Source organism: Carcharhinus amblyrhynchos, chromosome 7, assembly GCF_965287045.1.
Source record: "Carcharhinus amblyrhynchos chromosome 7, sCarAmb.v2.hapA, whole genome shotgun sequence".
NCBI lineage: Eukaryota > Metazoa > Chordata > Chondrichthyes > Carcharhiniformes > Carcharhinidae > Carcharhinus > Carcharhinus amblyrhynchos.
The window spans coordinates 104,313,719-104,341,080 of record NC_137330.1 but is presented as its reverse complement, the minus strand read 5'-3'; the positions used below and the strand labels follow the sequence as shown (position 1 = coordinate 104,341,080).

At 45.1% G+C, this 27,362-nt stretch overlaps 1 protein-coding gene across 1 annotated transcript in view; it reads left to right on the top strand.

Annotated features, from left to right (window-relative positions):
• Window positions 1-27,362, top strand: part of ak9 (adenylate kinase 9) — a 341,329-nt gene that overhangs the window by 176,654 nt on the left and 137,313 nt on the right. The window contains exons 22-24 of the mRNA XM_080193447.1: window positions 2,818-2,894; window positions 11,371-11,943; window positions 20,345-20,542. Coding sequence (XP_080049573.1) covers window positions 2,818-2,894; window positions 11,371-11,943; window positions 20,345-20,542 — 848 coding nt within the window. The remainder of the gene's footprint in view (window positions 1-2,817; window positions 2,895-11,370; window positions 11,944-20,344; window positions 20,543-27,362) is intronic.

The following is a 27,362-nucleotide window of genomic DNA, read 5'->3' as shown; positions in this document are numbered from 1 at the left end:
GCTCCTTAAGAGGTCAAAGGAAGCAGGCATACTTTTAAAATGTGAAAAATGTATTTTTCAAGCTGAGGAGGTTATGTACCTTGGTTTCAAAGTGAATGCAAAGGGGTTGCATTCCTTTAAAGATGAAGTGAAAGCTATTAAAGGAATGCTCGCGCTTATGTGACAAGATTGAAGTTTTTCCTCAGAATGGTCAATTACTACAGAAAGTTCCTGCCGGACGTATCAACAATTCTGACCCCTCCCTACATCTGTTTTTAAAAGAATATCAGCTGTGGAAATGGGGAGACTTGCAAATTGATGTTTTTGTCGAAGTCAGGCTTTATAGTCGTTGACATTTTTCGAAAAACTTCAATCTGAGCAAACCATTAGTAGTCATGTGTGACACCTCGCCATGTGGAATTGAAGCATTTCTGTTTCACAGAATGGTAGATGGGGCAGAAAAACTAATTGCATTTGCTTTGAGTACTTTGTCAGATGCTGAGAAAAAGTACCCACAAATAGACAAGAAAGCCTGGTAGTCATCTACATTATGAAGAAATTTTCACCAATACATCTATGGTTGGCATTTCACTATCGTGTCAAATCATAAGCCATTGTAGGGGCTTTTCCAAGAGGACAAGCCAGTGCCACCTATTGCCTCAGCTAGGGTGCAAAGATGGACCTTGCTGTAGACAGCATATAGCTATACTTTCCACCGTAGGCCTGGAACACAAATATCAAACCCTGATGCAATAAGCCGCCTCCCATTGCCACAGACCATACTGTCACCCCTATTTCATAGAAGATAGCATTGACTCAGCATTTTTTGGACACCATGCATGTTTCAGCAGCCCACATTAAGTTTGGGCAGATAGGGACCTGCTGCTGTCGAAGGTCAAGAAAATGGTATTGACGGGGTGGCAGAGCAAATAAAATTATTTGCATCGCAGGGACAAGATAACCTACAAAGGGAAGGTGCTATTGGCGGGGGCTTGTGTCTTCGTACCACCTCTGGGGCAATGGCTACTGCTCCAAATGTTACATGATGCCTGTCCAAGTCACAGCAGAATGAAAGCTCTTAGCCAGAAGTTACATCTGGTGGCCTGGATTTGACAGAGAAATTGAACAAATGATTGGCAATGTGAAAGTTGCCTGAGCAAGCAAGCATTATTACCACCAGTGAACATGCACCTGTGGGAGTAGTCAGTTGTCCATGCTCACAGCTTTAAGTAGAGTTTGCTGGGCCTTAGTAGATGCCCATTCCAAGTAGCTGGGTATGCAGTTCATGAGATCCATCACGGCCACATCTATTATTGATAAAATGAGGCAGATGTTTGCGATCCATGGTCTTCCAGAGGTTTTGATATTAGACAACGGAATAGCATTCACAGCTGACGAATTTCAAATTTTCATCATGTTTAATTGCATTCATCATGTCAGATTAGCCCCCTACTATCTAGCCTTGAATGGGTTGGTGGAGCAAGCCATGTAGACATTCAAGGCTTCCGTGAAGAAACATTTCAATTGGCAAGTTTTTTGTTGTCCTACATTACACCATTACTGGGGTCACGCCTGCAGAATTGCTAATAGGCCGGTGCCTGTGTACCTGTTTGGTCTTAATGTTCCCAAATTTGTCTGGAGGGTGGAGGCTAGACAAGCCTCTCAGAAAGAGTATCATGGCACTCAGGAAGGGGACATGTCGTTTAATGTAGGCAACCTCATTTTAGCAAGAAATAGTAGACTTGCTTGGGTACCAGAAGAATTGTGGAGAAGACGGTGCCGGTCTCGTATGTGGTAGAGATACTGGACCCTTGAATAAAGAAGCAAGTTGACCTTTTACATAAGAGACTAGAGCCAGCTCTAGGGGATAAGCAAGTGGGCTCTGCTTCCAATTCGTATGTTCCAGTCTCTGAACCAGAGGTTCCTGTGCCTGTGGTGGGGCCAAAACCACCTCTGGCTGAGGCAGAGGAAAAGGCCAGTAGCGACCTAGTTCCTGAGATGGTTAGCAAGTCCGTTCCATTAATGGATTTTGTGTCATTGGCTGCTGAAGGACACCTGACAGAGTTATGGTATTCTGCAAATGTCTGGAAGTCTCCAGACCAGTTGACTGATGAGCTGTTTTACTCTGGTGCCCCTCCTGAAATGTTGTTATTGGCCTGCCTATGTGTTAACTGATTTGCTTTTTGTTTTACCATAGATAGTCCAAGAACTTGGAGTGGGTGAAGGAGTGTGGTAGCATGGCCCCTTATTGGATGATCCTTCATGGGCCATGTGATTGGGCTGAAACCAGTGTAGCACGAGTGCACGAACCTGGCCTATTGGGACTGAAGGCGTGCATCCCTGTGGCTGGAGGCTGCAGTCAGAGACAGGGCATTGTTAGAGTTACACCTATATAGTTGTGCTGTTAAGCCCTTCATTATATATAGTCCTTCTTGATCAATAAACTCTTTAGTTTGTTACTTGCCACATTGAGTCGCTTTGAATTACTATATTACTCCTTACATTATGTTCACTTATCTTGTGTAATAATCTTTGATGTGGCACTATCAAATTCCATTTGGAAATCCAAGTACTCTTTAGGTAGAGTTTTCCTTTTTTTCTTTGAAGTGCTGGCTCAGATGAAAAAAGTGGCGCACGGTTCACCAGCTGCACAGCAGCTTTTCTCGCCATATTGTCCAGCATTTAGAAGAAAGAAATGCTTGAAGCATACCCCATGATGAGGAGGGAATCCCAATGTGGGGGGATGTTACTGTGGTGAAGCACTATAATTGTATGTTAATGCATTTAAATAAGGTTCTTATTTAAGCAGATAATAATTATAATGTACTATTTCCAAAGACAAGCCATGTTAGAAGCTGCAAGAGAAGCAGAAAATCAACAAATAGAATCACCAGAGATAAAAGAGGAAATTGAAGGTATGCTACTTTAATGAAATGAATTCCACAGTAGTATACAAAGTTACAAACCCATAATTTTTTAACTTGCACATTTCATCCTAATAATATTTGAAAATTGTAAAAGCTTCAACTTTGATACACAGTTTACTATTATTTCAAAATTCAATTCAAATTAGGAACTTAAGAAATAGGAGCAGGAATAGACCATAGGCCCTTTGAGCCTGCTTTGCCATTCAATGCAATCTTCGCTGATCAATGGCCTTGATTCCATTTCCCGATCTGTTCCCCATATACCTTGCTTCCCTGAAATGTGAAAAAATCTATCTCTCCCAACCTTAAATATATTAATAATGGAACAACCACAATCTTCTGGGGTAGAGAATTTCAAAGATTCACAATTATTTGTGTGAAAAATGTTTTATTGACTCAGTTCAATCGTAACTGATCAGCCTCTAATCCTGAGAATGTCCTAGGTATTCAGGCCGCAGGGAACAATCTATCAGTGCCTATGCTATTAATACCCTTCAGAATCTTGTATGTTTCTACGAGATCACCCCTGGTTCTTCTAAAACCCAGACAATACCAGCCCAATTTACTCAGAATCTTATAGAATCTAGTGAACCTTTGCTCTACCATCTCCAATGAGCTAGGGCTTTTCTCTTTAGAGCGGAGGAGGTTGAGAAGCGACTTAATAGAGGTTTATAAGATGATGAGGGGGATAGATAGAGTGGACGTTCAGAGACTATTTCCTTGGGTGGATGTAGCTGTTACTAGGGGACATAACCATAATGTTCGTGGTGGGAGATATAGGAGGGATGTCTGAGATAGATTCTTTACTCAGAGAATGGTTGGGGTGTGGAATGCATTGCCAGCTGTGATAGTGGAGTCGGACACTTTAGGAACTTTCAAACAATTATTGGATTGGCACATGGAGCACACCAGAATGATAGGGAGTGGAAAAGCTTGATCTTGTGTTTGAACATAGCTCGGCACAACATTGAGGGCTGAAGGGCCTGTACTGTGCTGTACTATTCGATGTTCTATGTTCTAATCCCTATCCTGATTATGGAAGGGCGGGAAAGGAGCGAGAGCAGAAGTGCACTAAAAAGAAAGCATTATAGAAAGCATTCTTTCTGGTTGTGTCACAGCTTGGTATGGCTCCTGCTCTGCCAAGACTGCAAGAACATAAGAACATCAGAAATAGGAGCAGGAGAAGGCGGAAGAGAGTATGTCCAGAGCGCGTGGGGTCCTTAATTATTTACTTAATTATATACTTTTCCGAGGCAGCAGGAAGTGTAGACAGAGTCAATGGGTGGGAGGCTAGTTTATGTGATGGATTGGGCTACAATCACAAACTTTTGTCGTTTGTTGGGTGTGTTGCCTGCCTGGTGCTTGGGTCCAGGATGTCTCATCTGGGTTGCAGAGGAACCTGGAGTGGGAGGGTGAGAATCCAGTCGTTGTGGTACATGTGGGTGCCAACGACATAGGCAAATTGAGGACTAAGGATCTGGAGAGGGAGTATGAAAAGCTGGGAATGGAATTAAAAAGCAGAACCGACAAGGTGGTTATCTCTGGATTACTACCTGAACCATGTGCAGATGGGTGTAGGGTAGATAGGATTAAAGAGGTGAGTGGGTGGCTCAGGGATTGGTGTGGGAGGAATGGGTTTGAATTTATGGGGCATTGGCACCAGTATTGGGGTAGGTGGGACCTGTTCAGATGGGATGGTGTTGGTCTGAACCATGCTGGGACAAGAGTCCTGGCGAATCGTATAACTAGGACTGTAGATACGGCTTTAAACTAATTAGGGGGGGGAGGGTGCAAGGGTAGGTGAAATTACAGTGTCTAAAGTAAAAGAGAGGGTACAGGTACGGGAAGAGGTCAAGGATGTCCCAATAATAAAGGGAGTAGGGGGCATGAGAAAGGTCGGTAGCGTTCCTTCAAATAGGGTCCAGATAAAGGCTGGGATAAAGACAGTTTATGTGAATGCACGAAGCATTCGGAATAAAGTGAATGAGCTGGTGGCGCAGATCAGCACAAATGAATATGATCTGGTGGCCATTACGGAAACGTGGTTGCAGGGTGACAGGGACTGGGAGCTGAATGCCCAGGAGTATCAAGTGTTTAGGAAGGATAGACGGGAGGAAGAAGGGGGAGGGGTAGCTCTGCTGATTAAGGATAGTATCAGGGTGGTAGTAAGGGAAGATATAGGCGCCAAAGAGCAGAACGTGGAATCGTTGTGGGTGGAGATAAGGAACAGCAAGGGGAGGAAGACACTGGTGGGTGTGGTCTATAGGCCCCCAAATAATGACCTGGAGGTGGGGTGGGCTATAAACACGCAAATAAATGATGCGTGCAGGAATGGAACGGCGATAATTATGGGGGATTTCAATCTACATATTGATTGGTCGACCCATGTTGGACGCGGTGGGCTTGAGGAAGAGTTCTTGGAATGCTGTAGGGATAGTTTCCTTGAACAGTGTGTGCTGGAGCCAACGAGGGAGCGAGCTATCTTAAGTCTGGTGTTATGTAATGAGGCAGGTAGAATTAGGGACCTTGTGAGGGATCGTCTTGGGAAGAGTGATCATTGTATGGTTGAGTTTTTGATGCAGATGGAGGATGACAATGTAGGGTCCCTACCTGTGTCCTCTGTTTGAACAGAGGGGAGTACGATAGGATGAGCGAGGAATTGGCAAATGTAGATTGTGGGCGCAGATTGGTCGGTAGGACTGCTGAGGAACAGTAGAGGATCTTTAAGGAGATCTTTCTTGGTGCTCAGCAGAAATTTATTCCGATGGTAAAGAAGGATCGTAGGAGAAGGGATAATCAGCCGTGGTTAACGAAGGAAATAAAGGAGAGTATTAAATTAAAAGCTGATGCATTCAGAGTGGCTAAAAGTAGTGGGTGAGTAGAGGATTGGGAGAGGTTTAAAAATCAACAAAGAATGACAAAGAAGTTGATAAAGAAAGGAAGGATAGACTATGAAGCTAAACTAACACTAAATATAAAAAAGGATGGTAAGAGTTTTTATAAATAGATATAGAGGAGGAGGCTGGCTAGGGTGAATGTTGGACCCTTAGAGGATGAGAGGGGAGATTTAGTGGTGGGGGATGAGGAAATGGCTGAGGCCTTAAATAAGTTTTTTGCCTCGTTCTTCACGGAGGAGGACGCGAATAGTTTGCCGGGTATTAAAGATAGAAGGATGGTAGGAGTTGAGGGCCTGAATGCGATCACTGTCACTAGAGAGGTAGTGCTCGATAGACTAGTGGGACTGATGGTGGACAAGCCCCCAGGACCAGATGGAATGCATCCCAGGGTTCTGAAGGAAATGGCAGAGGTGATAGTGGATGCTTTAGTGATTATTTTCCAAACCTCGCTGGATTCTGGGGAAGTGCCGGAAGATTGGAAAACGGCTAATGTTACGCCGCTGTTTAAAAAGGGTAGCAGGCAAAAGGCAGGGAATTATAGGCCAGTTAGTTTAACGTCTGTTGTAGGAAAATTGCTTGAATCCGTCATCAAAGAAGAAATAGCGAGGCACCTTGAGAAGAATTGTTTGATAGAGCAGACGCAGCACGGATTCATTAAGGGGAAGTCGTGTCTGACAAATTTATTGGAATTCTACGAGGATGTGACTAGTGCGGTGGACGGAGGGGAACCGGTGGATGTGGTGTTTCTTGATTTTCAGAAGGCGTTTGATAAGGTGCCGCAGAAAAGGTTGTTACAGAAGGTTAGGGGGCATGGAGTTGGGGGTAAGGTGTTAGCGTGGATAGAGGATTGGCTGTCTAATAGGAGGCAGAGAGTAGGTGTCAATGGGTGCTATTCAGATTGGCGGTTGGTGACTAGTGGAGTGCCCCAGGGATCGGTGCTGGGGCCTCAGCTATTTACCATTTATATAGATGATCTGGAGGAGGGAGCTGAGTGTAGGGTGTCGAAATTTGCTGATGACACGAAGATAAGTAGAAAAGCAAATTGTGCGGAGGGTGTAGAAAGTCTGCAGAGGGATCTAGATAGGCTAAGCGAGTGGGCGAAGACCTGGCAGATAGAACACAATGTTGGCAAGTGTGAGGTTATCCACTTTGGCAGGAATAATAGTAGGAGGGACTACTATTTAAAGGGCAAAAAGCTGCAGCATGCTACGGTGCAGAGGGGCCTGGGGGTCCTTGTGCATGAGTTGCAAAAACCCAGCCCACAGGTGCAGCAGGTGATCAGGAAGGCAAATGGGATGCTAGCCTTCGTAGCGAGGGGGATTGAATATAAAAGTAGGGAGGTCTTGCTGCAACTGTACAGGGCACTGGTGAGGCCGCAGCTGGAGTACTGTGTGCAGTTTTGGTCGCCGCACTTGCGCAAGGATATTTTGGCCTTGGAGGGAGTGCAGAGGAGGTTCAGTAGGCTGATACCGGAGTTGAGGGGATTGAACTATGAAGAGAGGCTGAATAGACTGGGCTTGTACTGGTTGGAGTTTAGAAGGATGAGAGGGGGATCTTATAGAGACGTATAAGATGATGAAGGGGATGGATAGGGTAGAGGTGGAGAGGTCCTTCCCACTCAGAAAGGACAGCAGGACTAGAGGGCACAGCCTCAAGATAAGGAGGCGAGCAGTTTAGAACAGAGTTGAGGAGGAACTTCTTCACTGAAAGTGTGGTGAATCTCTGGAATTCCCTGCCCGTTGAAGTGGTGGAGGCTACCTTGCTAAATATATTTAAGACACGGGTAGGTAGCTTTTTGGTAAGCATGGGGATTAAGGGTTATGGGGAGAAAGTGGGAAAGTGGAACTGAGCCACTTCAGATCAGCCATAATCTTATTGAACGGCGGGGCAGGCTCAAGGGGCTAGATGGCCTACTCCTGCTCCTATTTCTTATGTTCTTATGATTGTTTAGAGGTAAATGTGATCGGCATAGATTTGGAGGCCGAAGGGCTTGTTCCTGTGGTGTAGTATTCTTTGTTCTTTGACTCCACTAAGCCCCTCCATTTCTATCTTGCTCTGGTTTTAATATTTCTTGATTTAAAATTCTCAGCTTTTTGAGTAAACAAAATACTTAACATTATCACAAGTAGTAAAGATACAGAACTAGGGGAGTCATTGAATAAAACTACAGGTTTTCACACATTTAAGAAAAAGAAAATTCTGTAGGAGCAAGTCATAAGAACGTAAGAATTAGGAGTAGGAATAGGCCTTCTGGCTCCTTGAGCCTCTTTCGCCATTCAATAAGATCATGGCTGATCTTTTTGTAGACTCAGCTCAACTTACCTGCCTGCTCATCATAACCCTCAATTTCTTTACTGTTCAAAAATCTATTTATCTTTGCCTTAAAACACTCAGTGAGGAAACCTCAACTGCATCACTTGCCAGGGAATTCCACAGATTCACAACCCTTTGGGTGAGGAAATTCCTCCTCAACTCAGTCCTATATCTGCTCCCCCTTATTTTGAGGCTATGCTCCCTAGTTCTAGTTTCACCCGGCAGTGGAAACAACCTCCCTGCTTCAATATTATCCATTCCCTTCATAATTTTACATGTTTCCAAAAGATCCCCTCATTCTTCTAAATTCCAATGAGCATAGTTCCAGTCTACTCTGTCTCTCCTCATAAGCCAACCCTCTCAATTCCAGAATTAACCTAGTGAATCTCCTCTGCACCCGTTCCAGTGTCAGTATATCCTTTCTCAAGTAAGGAGACCAAAACTGTACGCAGTACTTCAGGTGTGACCTCATCAGCACCTTATCCAGCTGCAACATAACCTCCCTATTTTTAAACTCCATCCCTCTAGCGATGAAGGACAAATTCCATTTGCCTTCTTAATTACCTGCTACACCTGCAAACCAACTTTTTGCGATTCATGCACAAGAACAACCAGGTCCCAGTGCACAACAGCATACTGCAAGTTTTTACCATTTAAATAATAGTCTATTTTGCTGTTATTCCTGCCAAAATGGATGATCTCTTGCACATTTACAAACATTGTAATCCAGCTGTCAGACCCTTGCCCATTCACTTAAACGATCTATAGCCCTTTACAAATTTTCAGGGCCCAATTTTATCAATCGGAGGCTAAGGGCTGGATCCAGACATAAAATGGTTCCGAGCCTGGAATCCTCATTCCAGCGTGCCCATACGTTTTTTTGCCGGCTCTGATCCGGTCTGCGCTACGGTCAGGGCTTAGCACTGCCGGAGCAATCGGAGCTCTGAACTGCACATGTGCAGTTCGAAAAAATCTGAAACAACACGCCCGGGCATGAAAGACAAAGTAAGAAGTCTCACAACACCCAGTTAAAATCCAACAAGGTTATTATAAATAAACCTGTTGGACTTTAACCTGATATTATGAGACTTCTTACTGTGTTTACCCCAGTCCAACACTGGCATCCACACATCGCGAAAGACAAAAACAGCAGAGAGCACAGGGGGGTGCGGATGAGCCGCGATCAGACCCCCCCACCCCCCCCTCGCGATCAGACCCACCCCTGGGAGGCAGCCCCCCCATTCCCCGTCCCCCCATCCCCTAGTCAGACCCACCTGGGAGGCAGGACCCCCTCAGGTTGGGGGCAGGGGGGGGGGGGTGGCGGGGGAGGTGTAGAGATTTTCCGAACCCCATCACCACCCCCCCCCCACATCTTCCACCACTACCACCAGCCCCCCCGCAACCAGAGATCCATCCAAGCCTGCGCCCCCTCCGGCAGACACCAGCAGAAGGCCAGGAAGATGCTGCAGGCTGTCCAACAAGTGTAGTAAGAAGGATGGTGGAGGGAGAGCAGCAATCAAGGTAGGTTGGGGGTGCGCCCTGCCGAGGGGGCTGCCTCCCCATGGGGGTCTGACCGGGGGTTGGGGGGTCTGCCGGGGGGCCTGCCTCCCGGGGGGTTGAGGGGCTGCCTCCCAGGGATTTTGATTGCAGGGGGGGTGCTGCCTCCCGGCGGGGTCTGCCAGGGGTGGGGCCTGACTCCCGGGAGGGGTCTGATCGGCAGGGGGTGTCTGCCAGGGGGTGGCCTGCCTCCCGGGGTGGGGGGGTGGTGTCGGATCGCGGGGACTATGGTCTGCCGGGGTGGTTAGCGGGGGGTCTGCGAAGGGTATTCGAGAAGGATGGGTTTCAGAGGTTCCCCTGCAGAATAGGAATCTGCTTCAGATTTTTATTCTGCAGGTTGGTAACAGCACAGATCCAGCGGATCCAAACACAGTAAAGTGGGATTTGGCAGTAGAGTTGGGCGCGCGGTTCATTAAATTGATTTAAGTACATACTAATCATTTAAATCGTCGCGCTGCCCAATTGGGGCGCGGGACGGATCTGTGCCCAGATCAGGTATCGGTAAAGGCGCGATCTGTTCGGATTTGGATGCAGGTTGTGTTACTGGCCCGACGCCCGAATTTACGCGAATTTTTGATAAAATCGGGCCCTCAGTGTCCTCTACACACTTCGCTCTACCATTCATCTTAGTGTCATATGCAAACTTTGATATACTGCACTTGGTCCCCAACTCCAAATCATCTATGTAAATTGCAAACAATTGCAGTCCCAACATTGATTCCTGAGTCAACTCTTATTCATCTAATGTGTGGTCTCAAAGCAGTATCATGGATCCCTGGGCATGTACTGTCCAGATGTCAGCATTTGGTCAGTTGTTCACACTCTTGCCTCTGTGTGGGAAGGTTCCCATTCAAGTTCTACCTGAGGCCTTCAGCTGAAGGAGTGCTGCACTGTCAACGCTATTAGGTTTTGACTGACCAAAGATCCATCTGCTAGCTCAGATGAAAGTAAAAGTATACATGGCACTATGTTGAACACTGGAGAGTTATTTTTGTTGTCCTAGCCAAAACAAATTATTTGATCAATGTCACATTACTGGCAGGTTACTACATGCAAATTAGTTGCCACTATAACTGACTACACTTCAAAAATCCATCTTCGGCTGTAAAGCACCTTGAGGTTGCAGTGCTGTGTGAATGGTTTTGGGATTGTAAGACTAAGAAGTGGCAGGATGGAAGGGCTTCATTGTAGAACACCCAGTAATGTTCTTTGTTCAGTTTGCAAGCTTTGACTGTGGGCCTAGGAGCTGATTTAATTAGGCAACATCTACCAGATCAAGGCAGGGATAATATAGTCCATGTGCTTGTCAAAGGGCCTCGGAGTTGATCTCAGAACTTTTCTGCCCCATGGTCACCATGGAAGAGAGAGAGCTTGTGCCCCCAATTGCTTATTCTGCCACCCCACTGAGGTTTGTGACCTACAGTTTAGGAACCCCTACAGTAATAGATAGTCAGCATGGACTTGATGGGCTAAGCAGACTCCCCCCGTATCACAATGACTCTATCACATTTTGAAATTTTCAAAAAATCTATACAGTAAAAATGCTGACAATTTGTTTTTAATTAATCAACATAATTCCCATTAACTGTGTTCTGATGCCAATATATTTGTTGACTTACAAATACATAAATTAACAGGCAGCAAAAGCCAATTATGCCTGCCCCTATAATAATTCAACTGCTGCATTTGAATTACAGCTGATGAAGAAATGAATGAGCCTACCAAATCTAAATCGGACATCGAGACACCTGAAGCAGAAACAGATCAAACTGAGCCTGATCAACAACCAACAACTGAAAATGTGCCTGAACCAGAACCCACAACGGAACCAGAACTTGCAACAGAAACAGAACCTGCAACGGAACCGGAACCTGCAATGAAATCAGAACCTTCAAAGGAACCAGAATCTGCAATGGAACCAGAACCTGCAACGGAACCAGAACCTGCAACGGAACCAGAACTTGCAACAGAAACAGAACCTGCAACGGAACCAGAACCTGCAATGAAATCAGATCCTTCAAAGGAACCAGATCCTGCAATGGAATCAGAACCTTCAACGGAACCAGAACCTGCAACGGAACCAGAACCTGAAATGAAATCAGAACCTTCAATGGAACCAGAACCTGCAACGGAACCAGAACCTGCAACGGAACCAGAACCTGCAACGGAACCAGAACTTGCAACAGAAACAGAACCTGCAATAGAATCAGAACCTGCAACAAAATTGGAACCTGTGCCTACAGCAGAAACAGAACCGGAACCAGAACCTGGTCAGTCAATAGCAATTTTTGTTTAAAATGGCAAAATTACTAAAATCTGAAAAAAGAAGTATTATACACATGCCACATTTTTGAAACATGTCAGTCCTTTGTGACAAGAAATGTGCTTATCATGATATTTAATAGAATTAAAGTATGTGTTTGAACTTATGAAATAATTATGAAATAACATGGATAATTTGGATTCAAGTAAACTTTATTTCCATATGCATAAATTATTCTATGATTCTATGATATTAAAGCATAAGGGATCTCGTTCTTGATCCTTTTACGAAATGAAACAGTTTCTCCTTTTCTTCCCTTCCCCTTTCCCTCATAATTTTGAACATCTTTATCAAACTTCCTATTAGCCTACTTCTATCCAAGGAGAACAGTCCCAAACTTTCCAGTCTATCCTTAGAACTGAAGTTTCTGATCCCTGGAACCATTTTTGTAAATCTCTTCTGTACTCTTTCAGATGCATTCACATGCTCCCTATAGTCCCAGAACTGAACACAATATTCCAGCTGAGGTGTTATGTAAATTCAGCATAACCTCTTGCTCTCGTTCTCTTTGCCCCTATTAAGCCTAGATTACCATTTTTTTATTGCTCTCTCAACCTTCAATGATGTTTGCACATATTCACCCAGGTCCCTCTGTTCTTGCAATCCTTTAAAAACGTTACCCTTTACTTTATATTGTTTCTTCATGTGTTTCCTACCAAAATGCATCATCTCACACTTCTCTACGTTGAACTTCATCTGCCATCTATCTGCCCACTTCACCAACTTCCCTATGTCCTTTTGAAGTTCTACACTGTCCACTTTACAGTTTACAACACCTCTAAGTTTTGTACCATCCACAAATTTTGTAATTTTCTCCTGAACACCAAGATCCAAGATCTAGATCATTAATATATATCATATATATATATATATCAATATCCACCCATGGAAAACTCCACTATAAACTATCCTGCAGTCCAAAACATATCCATTGACCGTTTCTGTCTACTTCTTATTGTTCAGGCAATTGTGCATCCACGTTGCTACTGTCTCTCTTATTCCATGAGCTATAACTGTCCATTTATTCCATGAGCTACAATTTTTCTCATATCTGTTGTGGGCACTGTATCGAATGCCTTCTGAAAGTCTGTATGCACCACATCAACAGCATCACCCTTATCCGACTATCTGTCATCTCCTCAAAAACACCATTAAATTAGTTAAACATAATTTCCCCTTTAAAAATCCATGCTGGCTCTTGTTAATTCACCCACAATTTTCTGTGTGATCACAAATTATATTCCAAATAATTGTTTCTAGTAGCTTGACCACTGCTGATGTTAAATTGCCCTATAATTTCTGCAGCTATCCATACAACCTTTTTTGAACATTTGCAATTCTTCAGTCTTTTGAGTATAGGGAAGACTGGAAGATTCTGGCCAGCACTCTTGCAATTTTTGTTCTCACTTCATTCATGCATGCATCTTATCAGGTCTTGGTATCTTGTGAACTTTAAGTACTAACAGTCTATTTAACACTTCCTCTTTTTCAGTTTTGAACTCTTCTAGGAACAGCGTTTCCTTGTCTGTTACTATGTCCTCGGTATCATCCACCTCCTTGGTAAAGCTGGATGCAAGGTATTCTTTTAAGCCATGCCCCCAGCTTCTTTGTGTAAATTTCTCTTTTATGTCCCGATTTGTCTCTGTTCCTCCTGTTATCACCCTTTTACTATTTCTGTACATATAGAAGACTTTAGGTTTCCTTTTATGTTGGCTGCCAGTCTTTTCTTGTAATTCCTCTTCACTTCTCTAGTGTACTTTTTCACCTTCCCTCTGAACCTTCTGTATACATCTTGGTTCTCAACTGTATCAATGGAGAAAGGCGATGGTCTAGTGGTATTATCGCTAAATTATTAATCCAGAAACCCAGATAATGTTCTGGGGGTCTGTGTTCGAATCTTGTCACAGCAGATGGTGGAATTTGAATTCAGTAAAAAAAATCTGGAATTAAGAATCTACTGATGACCAGGAAAGCATGGACTGATGAAACCAAGAGTCCCCAGTTGGAAATAAGTGGATGTATTAGCGAGAGGCAACATGGTTTTTTAAAGGGAGTTTATGTCTCATTAACTTGATCAAGTTTTTCGAGGAAGTGACGAAGATGATTGATGAGGGAAGCACAGTGGATATTGTCTACATGGACTTCATTAAGACTTTTGACAAGGTCCCTCATGGCAGATTGGTACAGAAGGTAAAGTCGCATGGAATCAGAGGTGAGCTGTCAAGGTGGATACAGAACTGGCTCGGTCATAGAAAACAGACGGCAACAGTGGAAGGATGTGTTTCTGAGAGGAGGGCTGTGACCAGTGGCATTCCTCAGGGATCAGTGCTGGGATCTTTGCTGTTTGTAATATATATAAATGATTTGGAGGAAAATATAACTGGTTTGTTACGAAGTTTGTGGATGACGCAAAGATTGGTGGATTTGCAGATAGTGATGAGGACCATCAGAGGATATAGATCCGCTTGGGCAGAGAGATGGCAGATGGAGTTTAATCCAGACAAATTTGAGGTAATTTTGGAAGGTTTAATAAAGATAGGAAATATACAGTAGGACCCTTAAGATTACCAGGGTGCGAGGGGCAATGTTTAAAGGAGATGTACGAGGCAAGTTTTTCACAAAGAGGATGGTGGGTGCCTGGAACCCGCTGCCTGGGGAGGTAGTGGAAGCACATACGATAGTGAGTTTTAAGGGGCGCCTGGACAAATACATGAATAGGTTGGGATTAGCGGGATACAGTCCCTGGAAGAGTAGGGGGTTTAGTTCAGAGAGCATGGTTGGTGGAGGGCCAAAGGGCCAGTTCCTGTGCTGTAATTTTCTTTGTTCTTTAATTCTTGCTCCTTAGTCTATTGCCTAACTCCCTGAATTCTTGATGCAAGACCTCATCCCTCTTTCTACCTATGTCACTGATACCAATATGTCCTCTATGACCTACGACCTCTGCCTTATCACTTTCCCCCTTCAGCCCTGCAGCTGTTCAGTGATATCCCGGACCCTGGAACCAGGGAGAAAACACACCATCCTGGAGTGTGTTCCAGGACCACAGAAATGCCTATCTGTGCCCCTGACTATGGAGTCCCCGATGACTATTGTTTTTCTGCGCTTTGACTGTCCCTGCTGAAAGAGCCAGCCATGGTTCCACGACACTGGCCACTGCTGTTGTTTTTCCCCAATAGGCCACCCCCCACATAGTATCCAAAGCGGTATACTTGTTAGAGAGAGGGACAGCCACAGGGGAGTCCTGCACTGATAACCTGCCCTTTCTAGCAGTTACATAAGAACATAAGAAGTAGGAGCAGGAGTAGGCCAGCTAGCCCTTTGAGCCTGCCCCGCCATTCAATAAGATCATGGCTGATCTGTCGTGGCTCAGTTCCACATTCCCGCCCTCTCCCCATAACCCTTAATCCCCTCTCTTATCAAAAACCCATCAACCCGCATCTTAAAAATATTTAGCGAGGCAGCCTCCACCACTTCAACAGGCAGAGAATTCCAGAGATTCACCACCCTTTGAGTGGAGAAGTTCCTCCTCAACTCTGTTCTAAACCGCCCCCCCTTTATCTTGAGGCTGTGCCCCCTAGTCCTACTATCCTTTCTGAGCGGGAAGCGTCTCTCCACCTCTATCCTATCCATCCCATTCATCATCTTATACGTCTCAATGAGATCTCCCCTCATTCTTCTAAACTCTAACGAGCACAAGCCTAATTTATTCAGCCTCTCCTCGTAGCTCAACCCCCTCAACTCCGGCATCAGGGTGGGGCCTGAGTGAGGGTGGAGCCTGAGCCCCGGTGGGGCTATGATGCGGAGGCAAGAGTGGAGCTCTGCAATGGGGGAAGGGAGCTGTGCAATGGAGGAGGGAGCTCTGCAAAGAGGGAGACAAAGGGGACCTCTGCAGGGGGGAAGGGAATTCTGCCAGTGGGAGGAGCTCTGCAGGAAAGGTGATTGGTGGGGTAGTATGCAAGGGGGGGTTGAGTGGCGAAGTGGTATGCAAGGGTCAGGATGGTTGGTGGGGGGAGGGCTGGAGACTGGCACTGGGACATGCAGGATGACCTGCAGAGTGGATCATGAAAGGGACACATTGGGAGGGTCCTGATACCTAATGCCAGTGACCCATATTGCCATGGAGAGTTACTGCTCCTGATGCTTGGGTGCTGATGCTTGTGTGGGGGTCATGAGGTGGGGTGGTGGGGTGGGGGAGGGTAGGTGGCAGGAGGTCTCCCAGTTCGCTGGGAGATTGGGGTGCCTGCGCAACTGTGCAGTAGTGAGAATCGCAATATTATCCAGAAAGTGACAAGATTGTCATAAGATTGCATTTTCAAACTCACCCAATATACAGGTCAGATTATAGGTCTGAAACTCTCCCATTTTCTTGCTCATTTGGCACTTGCACCCCAAATGTTAATTATATAATGCATTTATAATTATAAAAGTTATAAACTTTTTGTGTCACAGATTACATTTTCACACCCGCCTTCCTAACACATCTATTGGTGAATTACTTATTCTTTAATTGTCTCACAATGAAGGCTGTTGATTTAACTAATCTGGCTGATTTCCAATAATGATGTGGATATGCCAGCGTTGGACTGGGGTAAACACAGTAAAAAGTCTGACAACACCAGGTTTTAGTCCAACCGATTTATTTGATAGTAAACTCACAAGCTTTCGAGGGGACTCCCTCTTCGTCAGGTGAATGGAGAGTTCTGGCCTCGGACAGAGCATATAAAGCACAGACAGTTTAGAGATTACTGATTAGAATGCGAATCTTTACACCTAACCTGCTGTTCAAGTCCTGAAGTGGCTGACAATGCATGTGGAAGGAGCACTGATCACAGGTTAAAGAGATGTGTATTGTCTCCAGACAGTACAGTAAGTGAGGTTTTGCAAACCCAGGCAAGTCACGGGGGTTACAGATAGTGCGACATGAACCCAAGATCCCTGTTGAAACCGTCCTCATGCGTGCGGAACTTGGCTATCAGTCTCTGTTCAGCAACTCTGCGCTGTCGTGTGTCATGAAGGCCGCCTTGGAGAATGCTTACCCAAAGGTCAGAGGCTGAATGCCCGTGACCACTGAAGTGTTCGCCAACAGGAAGGGAACAGTCTTGCCTGGTGATTGTCGAGCGATATTCATTCATCCGTCGTCAGAGCGTCTGCATGGTCTCCCCAATGTACCATGCTTCGGGACATCCTTTCTTGCAACGTATCATAATGTTGGCCGAGTTGCAAGAGTATTTACCGTGTACCTGGTGGATGGTATTCTCACATGTGATGATGGTATCCATGTCGATGATCCGGCATGTCTTGCAGAGGTTGCTGTGGCAAGGTTGTGTAGTATTGTGGTCACTGTTCTCCTGAAGGCTGGGTAGTTTGCTGCGAACAGTGGTCTGTTTGAGGTTGCGTGGTTGTCTGAAGGCAAGAAGTGGGGGTGTGGGGATGGCCCTGGCGAGATGTTCGTCTTCATCAATGATATGTTGAAGACTCCGGAGAAGATGTCGTAGCTTCTCCGCTCCGGGGAAGTACTGGATGACGAAGGGTACTCTGTCCACTGTGTCCCGTGTTTGTCTTCTGAGGAGATCGGTGCGGTTTTTGGCTGTGGTGCATCGGAACTGTCGATCTATGAGTCGAGCGCCATATCCTGTTCTTATGAGGGCATCTTTCAGCGTCTGGAGGTGTCTGTCACGATCCTCCTCATCTGAGCAAATCCTGTGTATACGGAGGGCTTGTCCATAGGGAATGGCTTCTTTAACATGTTTAGGGTGGAAGCTGGAGAAGTGGAGCATTGTGAGATTGTCTGTGGGCTTGCGGCACAGTGAGGTGCTGAGGTGACCGTCCTTGATGGAGATGCGTGTGTCCAAGAATGCAACTGATTCTGGGGAATAGTCCATGGTGAGTCTGACGGTGGGGTGGAATTTGTTGATATCATCATATAGTTGTTTCAGTGATTGTTCACCATGAGGCCAAAGGAAGAAAATGTCGTCCATGTATCTAGTGTATAGCATCGGTTGAAGATTCTGTGCAGCGAAGAAGTCTTGCTCGAACCTGTGCATGAAGATGTTGGCATATTGAGCTGCAAATGTGGTCCCCATGGCTGTTCCGTGTGTCTGGATGAAAAACTGGTTGTTGAAGGTGAAGACCTTGTGGTCCAGGATAAAGCGGATGAGTTGTAAAATTGCACCTGGAAACTGGCAGATGTCAGCATTGAGTACTGAGGCAGTCGCAGCAATGCCATCATTGTGGGGGATGTTGGTGTAGAGCGCCGAGACATCCATTGCGACGAGCAGTGTCCCTGGTTCAACTGCTCCATGTGTGCTGAGTTTCTGTTGGAAGTCCGTAGTGTCGCGACAAATGCTGGGGGTTCTTTGTACAATGGGTTTCAGGATGCCCTCGACGTAGCCGGAGAGGTTCTCACACAGAGTCCCAATGCCCGATACAATGGTACGGCCAGATGTATTTGCCTTGAGTATCTTTGGGAGGCAGTAGAGATCTCCAGTGCAGGGAGTACGTGGAATGAGAGCACGGAGGGTGCTCTGAAGGTCCGGACCAAAGGTCTTGATCAGATTGTTGAGTTGACAAGTGTGTTCTTTGGTCAGATCTGTGGGTAACTGTCTGTAATGTTCCTCATTGTTGAGTTGTCGATACACTTCTTTACAGTAATCCGTTCTGTTCAGTATGACGATGGCCCCTCCTTTGTCTGCTGGTTTGATGACAATGTTGCGGTTTGTCTTGAGAGCGTGGATGGCGTTGGAAGCACAATGGAGTGGAGAAGCTACGACATCTTCTCCGGAGTCTTCAACATATCATTGATGAAGACGAACATCTCGCCAGGGCCATCCCCACACCCCCACTTCTTGCCTTCAGACAACCACGCAACCTCAAACAGACCATTGTTTGCAGCAAACTACCCAGCCTTCAGGAGAACAGTGACCACAATACTACACAACCTTGCCACAGCAACCTCTGCAAGACATGCCGGGTCATCGACATGGATACCATCATCACACGTGAGAATACCATCCACCAGGTACACGGTAAGTACTCTTGCAACTTGGCCAACATTGTCTACCTGATACGTTGCAAGAAAGGATGTCCCGAAGCATGGTACATTGGGGAGACCATGCAGACGCTACGACAACGGATGAATGAACATTGCTCGACAATCACCAGGCAAGACTGTTCCCTTCCTGTTGGCGAACACTTCAGTGGTCACGGGCATTCAGCCTCTGACCTTCGGGTAAGCATTCTCCAAGGTGGCCTTCACGACACACGACAGCGCAGAGTCGCTGAATAGAGACTGATAGCCAAGTTCCACACACATGAGGACGGTCTCAACAGGGATCTTGGATTCATGTCGCACTATCTGTAACCCCCGTGACTTGCCTGGATTTGCAAAACCTCACTTACTGTACTGTCTGGAGACAATACACATCTCTTTAACCTGTGATCAGTGCTGCTTCCACACACATTGTCAGCCACTTCAGGACTTGAACAGCAGGTTAGGTGTAAAGATTCGCATTCTAATCAGTAATCTCTAAGCTGTCTGTGCTTTATATGAACTCTCCATTCACCTGACGAACGGGCTAACCCGAAAGCTTGTGAGTTTACTATCAAATAAATCGGTTGGACTAAAACTTGGTGTTGTCAGACTTTTTACTGTGATTTCCAATAATGCAGGTCTAGATTTTTTTTAAATGGCTTTTGTCAATTTAGCACATAATTCAGCTACAAAATGATAATCACATTAAAACTATTGATTTTGAAACTGCCAGCACAATGCAATTGTGCCAAGTACATTCCTTTAAAGAGACTTATATAAGTTCTGCCAGTTGTTGTCAGGTAGCAAGTGGCTTTCTTGCCAATGCCAACCAATATGGTTTTGATGCTCCTGAAATAGTGTGAATAGTCTAGTAGATACGGAAATGGGCTAGCAATCAAAGTTCAAATCTCGCCATGGCAAATTATGAAATTTAGTTTATACATTTAAGTTACATTTAGTAACTTAAGGATTTCCAGCTGAGTATGACCATGCAAGATGTTGGATGTTTATGGAAAACATTACTAGTTGACTGCTGTCCTTTAGGGTCATGAAACTGCCAACACTGGCCCATAAATGACCGTTTCCATACCATATGAATGATTCCAAATGCCCTTAAGACAACTAAATTAAATGTGCCTTGTCAAAGTTGCTCCAAGAATTATATCTTTTGATAAAGCAAGGATTGGCAACCTTAAATTAAATATTGTTAACATTCTTTGGTACGTATGTTACAGAATTCATAAATAAAAAAAGAAATTCAATGAAGTGCAAAATGTATGGGAAAGTAAAATAAATTCTGTTTCATTGTGAAACTTAGAAATCGTAATGCCTGAGGTTCCTGAAGGAGGTTATCCAGATGGTCCAGAAATGCTTCATTATCGCAAGATTGTCACTGATTACGTAAATAGCTGGAATGGGATTGAGGGAGCACTGACCACAACTGTATATAAAGTGTTGGAGATTGCAGAGAAAACTCCAGAGGATCTTTTGAATGAAGTTATTCAAGTTATGGAAAGTAAGTCAAGCTTTTCTATTGCCACAAAAATATTTTTTCAGTCTTCCTTTAAAGATTACTGCATGATTAAATGTTACAATAATGTAACAAAAATATACATCAAAGAGGGGACATTTTATCATTGCACTGCCAGCCTGGCACCCCAGCACTGCCCACTGAGCACCTTGGCATGACTCATTGGGCAGCTTCGCACTGGGAAGGTAGGGAGAGCTCCATGGGGGGTGATGAGGGAAGGGGGAACACTGCAGGAGGGTTGATCAGCTGCAACTGTGATTCATGGGGGGGAGGGGCGATATTCAAGGTGCCGATAAGTTGTGGGTGGAGACCATTACAGGGAGTGATTGCCAGTGAGTCCTAATGTCTCTGGTGGGGTGTAGAAGGTGGGGGGTGGGGTGGGGTTGGGGGGAATGTGGGGAGGGGGTTGGATTAACATGGTGAACAGTGGTTCGCACTGCTGCCTCACAGCGCCAAGGACCCGAGTTCAATTTTTGGCTTGAGTCATTGTCTGTGCAGAGTCTGCCTGTTTTGTTTTTGATTTGATTTGATTTATTATTGTCACATGTATTAATACACAGTGAAAAGTATTGTTTCTTCCATGCTATACAGACAAAACATACTGTTCATAGAGAAGGAAACAAGAGAGTGCAGAATGTAGGGTTACAGTCATAGCTAGCATGTCCACAAAGATCAACGTAATGCAAAGTAGGTCCATTCAAAAGTCTGACAACAGCAGAGAAGAAGCTGTTCTTGAGTCGGTTGGTACATGTCCTCAAACTTTTGCATCTTGTTCCCGACGGAGAAAGTGGAAGAGAGAATGTCCAGGGTGCATGGGGTTCTTAATTATGCTGGCTGCTTTGCTGAGACAGCGGAAAGCGTAGACAGGGTCAAAGGATGGGAGATTGGTTTGCGTGGTGGATTGGGCCATGTTCACAACCTTTAGTAATTCTTTGCAGTCTTCGGCAGAGGAGGAGCCATACAAAGCTGTGATACAACCAGAAAAAATGCTTTCTATTGTGCATTTGTGAAAGTTGGTGAGAGTCGTAGCTGACATGCCAAATTTCCTTAAAATTTCTTTCTGAGAAAATAGAGGCATTGGTGGGCTTGGTGGACTTTCTGTTGTTGGTGACCTGGATACCTAAAAACTTGAAGCTCTTGACCCTTTCTACTTCGTCCCCGTTGATGTAGACAGGGCATGTTCTCCTTTACGCTTCCTGAAATTGATGGCAATTTCCTTCGTTTTGTTGACATTGAGGGAGACATTATTGTTGTCGCACCAGTTCACCAGATTCTCTATCTCATTCCTGTACTCTGTCTCATCATTGTTCTCCTCGTTTCCTCTGGGTGCTCCAGTTTCCTCCTACAGTCTGAAAGACATGCTGGTTAGGTGCGTTGACCACACTAAATTCTCCCTCAGTGTACCCAAACAGGCACCGGAGGGGATTTTCACAGTAATTTCATTGCAGCGTTAATGTAAGCCTACTTATGACACAAATGAATAAACTTAAAACTTAAAAAACCTCCAGTGCACTGTGTATATGTATACACAGTGCGCTGGGAGATCATGGCAACCACACAATGGTCCCCTAGAGCTCAGCAGCCAGTTTCCCAGTGAGATTAAGCTCTGTCCAATCCTCTACTGGCAAGAAATGCATCCTGGCACTTCTTTTTGACTAATTGCTGTAAGATTGCATTTGACAACTTGCTGAAAAAAAATCTAAAACTGTCCGGTTTTCTCGCTCGTTCAACTCTTAGAATTTTATTCATAAGATTGCTCCCTTTGAAATTTTTTGGGAAAATTCTCCCCAATACATTGAACCAGTCCTGTGCACAGAGATTTCTGGAACCTATAGAATGCATGAATCTGGAGACAAGGGGTACATAGAATTCGTAGCATGGTTGAGCGGGAGGTGTTGGAGCTGGTGGTGGTTGCAGGGAACATGGAGAGGAGTATGGAGGGCAGTGATGGGTGTGAATTCCATCACAGCAGCTGCTGATGGAATTGAAATTTAATTAACTGATTAATCCAATCAATTAATCTGGAATTGAAAACTAATATCAATAATACTGACCATAAAGCTATCATCAATTGTTGTAAAAATCTACCTGGTTTACTATGTGACTTGAGTATCGGAGAAAGAGTGTCTTATTGCAGCTGTACAGTGCCTTGAGACCACACCTGGAATATTGTGTGCAGTTTGGGTCTCCTTACCCTTACTCCTTGCCAGAGAGGGAGTGCAATGAAAGTTCACCAGACTGATCCTTGGGGTGGCAGGATTGTGATATGAGGAGAGATTGGGTCAATTCGGCCTGTATTTGCTGGGATTTGGAAAAATGAGAAGGGGTCTAATTAAAATGTATAAAAATCTGACAGGGCTGGAAGACTGGATGCAGGCAAGTTGTTTCTTCTGGCTGTCTAGGACAAGTGTTCACAGTCTCAGGATATGCAGAAGCCATTTAAGACTGAGCTGAGGAGAAATTTCTTCATGCAGAGGATGGTAAACCTGCAGAATTCTCTACCACTGAAGACTGTGGAGGCCAGATCACTATTTTTAGGAAGGAAATAGATTTCTAGATTCTAAAGGTGTCAAGAAGTATAGGGAGAGTACTGTGTTGAAATAGAGGACCAGCCATGTTTCTATCTCATGACAGAAGTTGGTCATTGCAGCTAACAGCTGAACAGCAGCCTGGAGAAGAGAACAGCTGAAGTACAGAGAGTGGGAAGCTAGTTGAAGAAGCAAGATCTGGAACAGGGGGAGGAGGGATGAAGATAATTGTGAAGGTGAAGGTGCTGAGAGAAAGATCATGTATGCTTTGTCTCTATAGCATGCAAGAATCAATACTTTTCACTGTATGCTAATACATGTGACAATAATAAATTAAGTCGAATCAAAACTGAACAGGCTGGCTAGAGAAGAGAAAATCTGTGGCAAAAGGCATTAAAGTGCAGCTATCAATATTAAACTGATAAATTGTCTCTATTTTGTTAACAACATTAAAGTGAAACAACATTAAGTGAGGGAATTCTTTGTGAGGACTTACAGTATGCTGTTCATCAAAGCATCTGAGTTGTGACAGAGGCCATTTTCAGGACTCAGGTGGGCTGATAACTGGCAAGTAACATTCATGTCAAACAAATGCCAAGCAATGACCATCACCAGTAAAGGACAGTCTAACCACCACCTCTTGAAATTCAAAGGTTTACCATCACTGAATCCATCCACCATAACTATCAACATTCTTGAAGTTATCATTAACCAGAAACTCAACTGGACTCACCACATAAACACAATGGGTAAAAGAGCTGGTCAGCGGCTGGGAATGCTGTGGTGAGAACTCATCTCCTGACTCCCCAAAGCCTGTCCACCACCTGTAAGGCACAAATCAGGAATGTTATGGAATACTCCTCACTTACCTGGCTGGGTGCAGCTCCAACAACACTTAAGAAACTTGACACCATCCAGGACAAAACAGTCTACTTGATTGGCACCACATCCACAAACATCCATTTCCTCCACCACCAATGCTCAGCAGCAACAGTGTGTACTGTCTACAAGATGCACTGCAGAAATCCATCAAAGATCCTGAGACCGCACTTTCCAAATCCACGACCATTTCCATCCAGGAGGACAGGGGCAGCAGATACATGGGAATATCATCACCTGTAAGTTCTTCTCCAAGCCACTCACCATCCTGAGTTGGAAATATATCGCCGTTCCTTCACCATCGCTGGGTCAAAATCCTAGAATTCTCTCCCAAACGGCATTGTGGGTCAACCCACAGCATGTACACTGCAGCATTTTAAGAAGGCAGCTCACCACCACTTTCTCAAAGGTAAATAGAGGTGGGCACTAAATGATGCCCACGTCCCACGATTGAACGTTAAGAAAAGGTGAGGAGGTCATGGTCTTCCCAGTCTGGGGGGATAAACAGGATAAAATGACATGTATCTTTGCTAGGACAGCAGAATTTCCAATGGCGCAGGACTCCATCAACTTCATCTTACCTGATTTTTGCAATGTTCATGACAACATGGGGATTTATAGAAACTGTAACAGCTTCCATTTAATAATTGTGTGGTATATCATTAGCACAATTGCAGTATATCATAGCATGGTGGCACGCTGGTTAGCACTGCTGCCTCACAGTGCCAGGGACCCAGGTTCGATTCTCAGTTTGGGTCACTATCTGTGTGGAGTTGTACATTCTTCCCATGTCTGCATCGGTTTCCTCTGTCACCATCCTGCCACATGAATAGACATGTGCTTTAATGATAGCCAAAGAGCTATTTGGAACATTGTGGAGCTGGTAATTGACCCCCTCAAACAGTGGTTCTGTGGCCTTGACTGCACAAGGGAAAAGCCACAAGACAATCCAGTCAGGATTTCCAAGCTTTTGGAGGTTGGCTGCATCCTCAACAGCACTGCAATTATGAGGACATAGCTTTACCTCAGGGAATTGAAAAAGGCAATGAATAGGAAGAGGCAGGGAGAAGACATTCTGGGCTCCTGTCAGAGCAGATTCTGAAGTTCCTATTATTTCTACATTTGTCCAAAATCTGCTTACGTATCTGTTCTTCAACTTCCTATGGGCTGCTGGGAGGCCTGTACTACACCCTCATCATAGTGACTGCCCTCTTGCTGTTTCTGAGCTCTACCATAGTGTCTCATCACATGATTCTTCCAAGGAGTCCTCCCTCTGTACAGCTGTAATATGTTGCCTAACCAGTATTGCAACTCTCCCACCTCTCTTGCCTTCTGTTCTGTCTCACCTAAAAACCTATATCCCAGAACATTTAGCAGCCAGTCCTGTCCTTTTTTTAAACCAACTCTCCATTACTGCACCCACATCCAAGTTCTGCACATGAATCAAGGCTCTAAGTTCATCTGTCTTACCCCTTATACTCCTTGTATTAAAGCTAATGCATTCCAGACCTCTAGGCCCACTGAGTTTGACCTTCCCTAGCCTCTCTTCCTCTTAGCTAGCTTGACCTTGGACCCATGTTCATCCCCATTCTCTACACTTGCTGACCTACTCTTCTGATTCCAGCCCCCACCACACCACCCCCCCCTCGCCCCGCCCCACCGACACACTAGTTTAAACCCTCCCAAACCACACTAGCAAACCTCCCAGCCAGCATATTGGTGTCCCTCCAATTCAGGTGTAATTCATCGTTGTATAGGCCCCAGCTTCCCTGGAAGATATCCTAATGATCCAAAAATCTGAAGCTCTCCCTCCTGCACTAGTTCTTTTGCCATGTGTTCAGCTGCACTGTCTCCCTGTTCCTAGCCTCACTAGCATGCAGCATTGGGAGTAATCCTGAGATTACAATCCCTGAGGTCCTGACTAACTAACTAACTAACTAACTAAATACCTAACTCCCTAAATTGCCGTTGCAGAACCTCACTATTCTTTCTTGTGCCAAAGTGACAATGATATATGTCTGATTTCCCTCCTGTTTTTGGGTGCTTTGTACCCACTCAGAGACATCCAGGACCCTGGCACCAAGGAGGCAAACTACCATCCTGGAATCCCTTTCGCAGCCTCAGGAGTACCTCAGAAGTTTAATGCAGAGAAATGTGAGGTAATTCACTTTGGTAGGAATAACAGATGTGTTGAGTATAGGGCTAACGGGAAGACTTTGAATAGTGTGGAGGAGCAGAGGGATCTAGGTGTATGTGTACATAGATCCCTGAAAGTTGGGAATCAAGTAGATAAGGTTGTTAAGAAGGCATACAGTGTCTTGGCGTTTATTGGTAGGGGGATTGAATTTAGGAGTCGCAGCGTTATGTTGCAACTGTACACAACTCTGGTGCGGCCGCACTTGGAGTATTGTGTGCAGTTCTGGTCCCCACATTACAGGAAGGATGTGGAGGCTTTGGAGAGGGTGCAGAGGAGGTTTACCAGGATGTTGCCTGGTATGGAGGGGAGATCCTATGAGGAGAGGCTGAGGGATTTGGGGTTGTTTTCGCTGGAAAGAAGGCGGCTAAGAGGGGATCTTATTGAAACATATAAGATGATTAGAGGTTTAGATAGGGTGGATAGTGATAGCCTTTTTCCTCTGATGGAAAAATCTAGCACGAGGGGGCATGGCTTTAAACTAAGGGGGGGTAGTTATAGGACAGATGTCAGGGGTAGGTTCTTTACCCAGAGGGTGGTGAGGGATTGGAATGCCCTGCCTGCTGCAGTTGTAAATGCGCCTAGTTTGGGGGCGTTTAAGAGGTCTGTGGACAGGTTTATGGACGAAAAGGGATTGGTTTAGGTTAGTGGGTCATTGTTGTTTTTTTTTAACTGGTCGGCGCAACATCGTGGGCCGAAGGGCCTGTTCTGCGCTGTAATGTTCTATGTTCTATGTTCTGTGCCCCTGACTATTGCATCCCCTAACATTATTGCTTTGCTATGCTTTGCACCCCCATCTGTGCAGCAGGGCTAGCTGTGGTGCCTTTGCTCTGGCCATTGCTGTTGTTGTCCCCGATGGACATTCCTCCTCATCAGTATCCAAAATGGCATACCTCATTAATAGGGGGACAGACATAGGGGGACCCCTGCACTACCCTGTCTGACGTTCACCCATCTATCTTCCTGCACCTTGGGTGTGACCACATCTCAGCAGCTATTGTCTATAATCATTTTCGCTAATTGTGTGCTCCTCCGTGCTTCCAGCTTCTGCTCTAACCGATCCATGCTTTCGGTGAACATCTACAACTGGATGCACTTCCCACAGATTTAGTCCTCAAGGATACCTGAAGTGTCCATGATACCCCACATTGTGCAGCACACAACCCTGTCAATTGGCATCTCTGTCTTTCTATTGGTTGTTAGC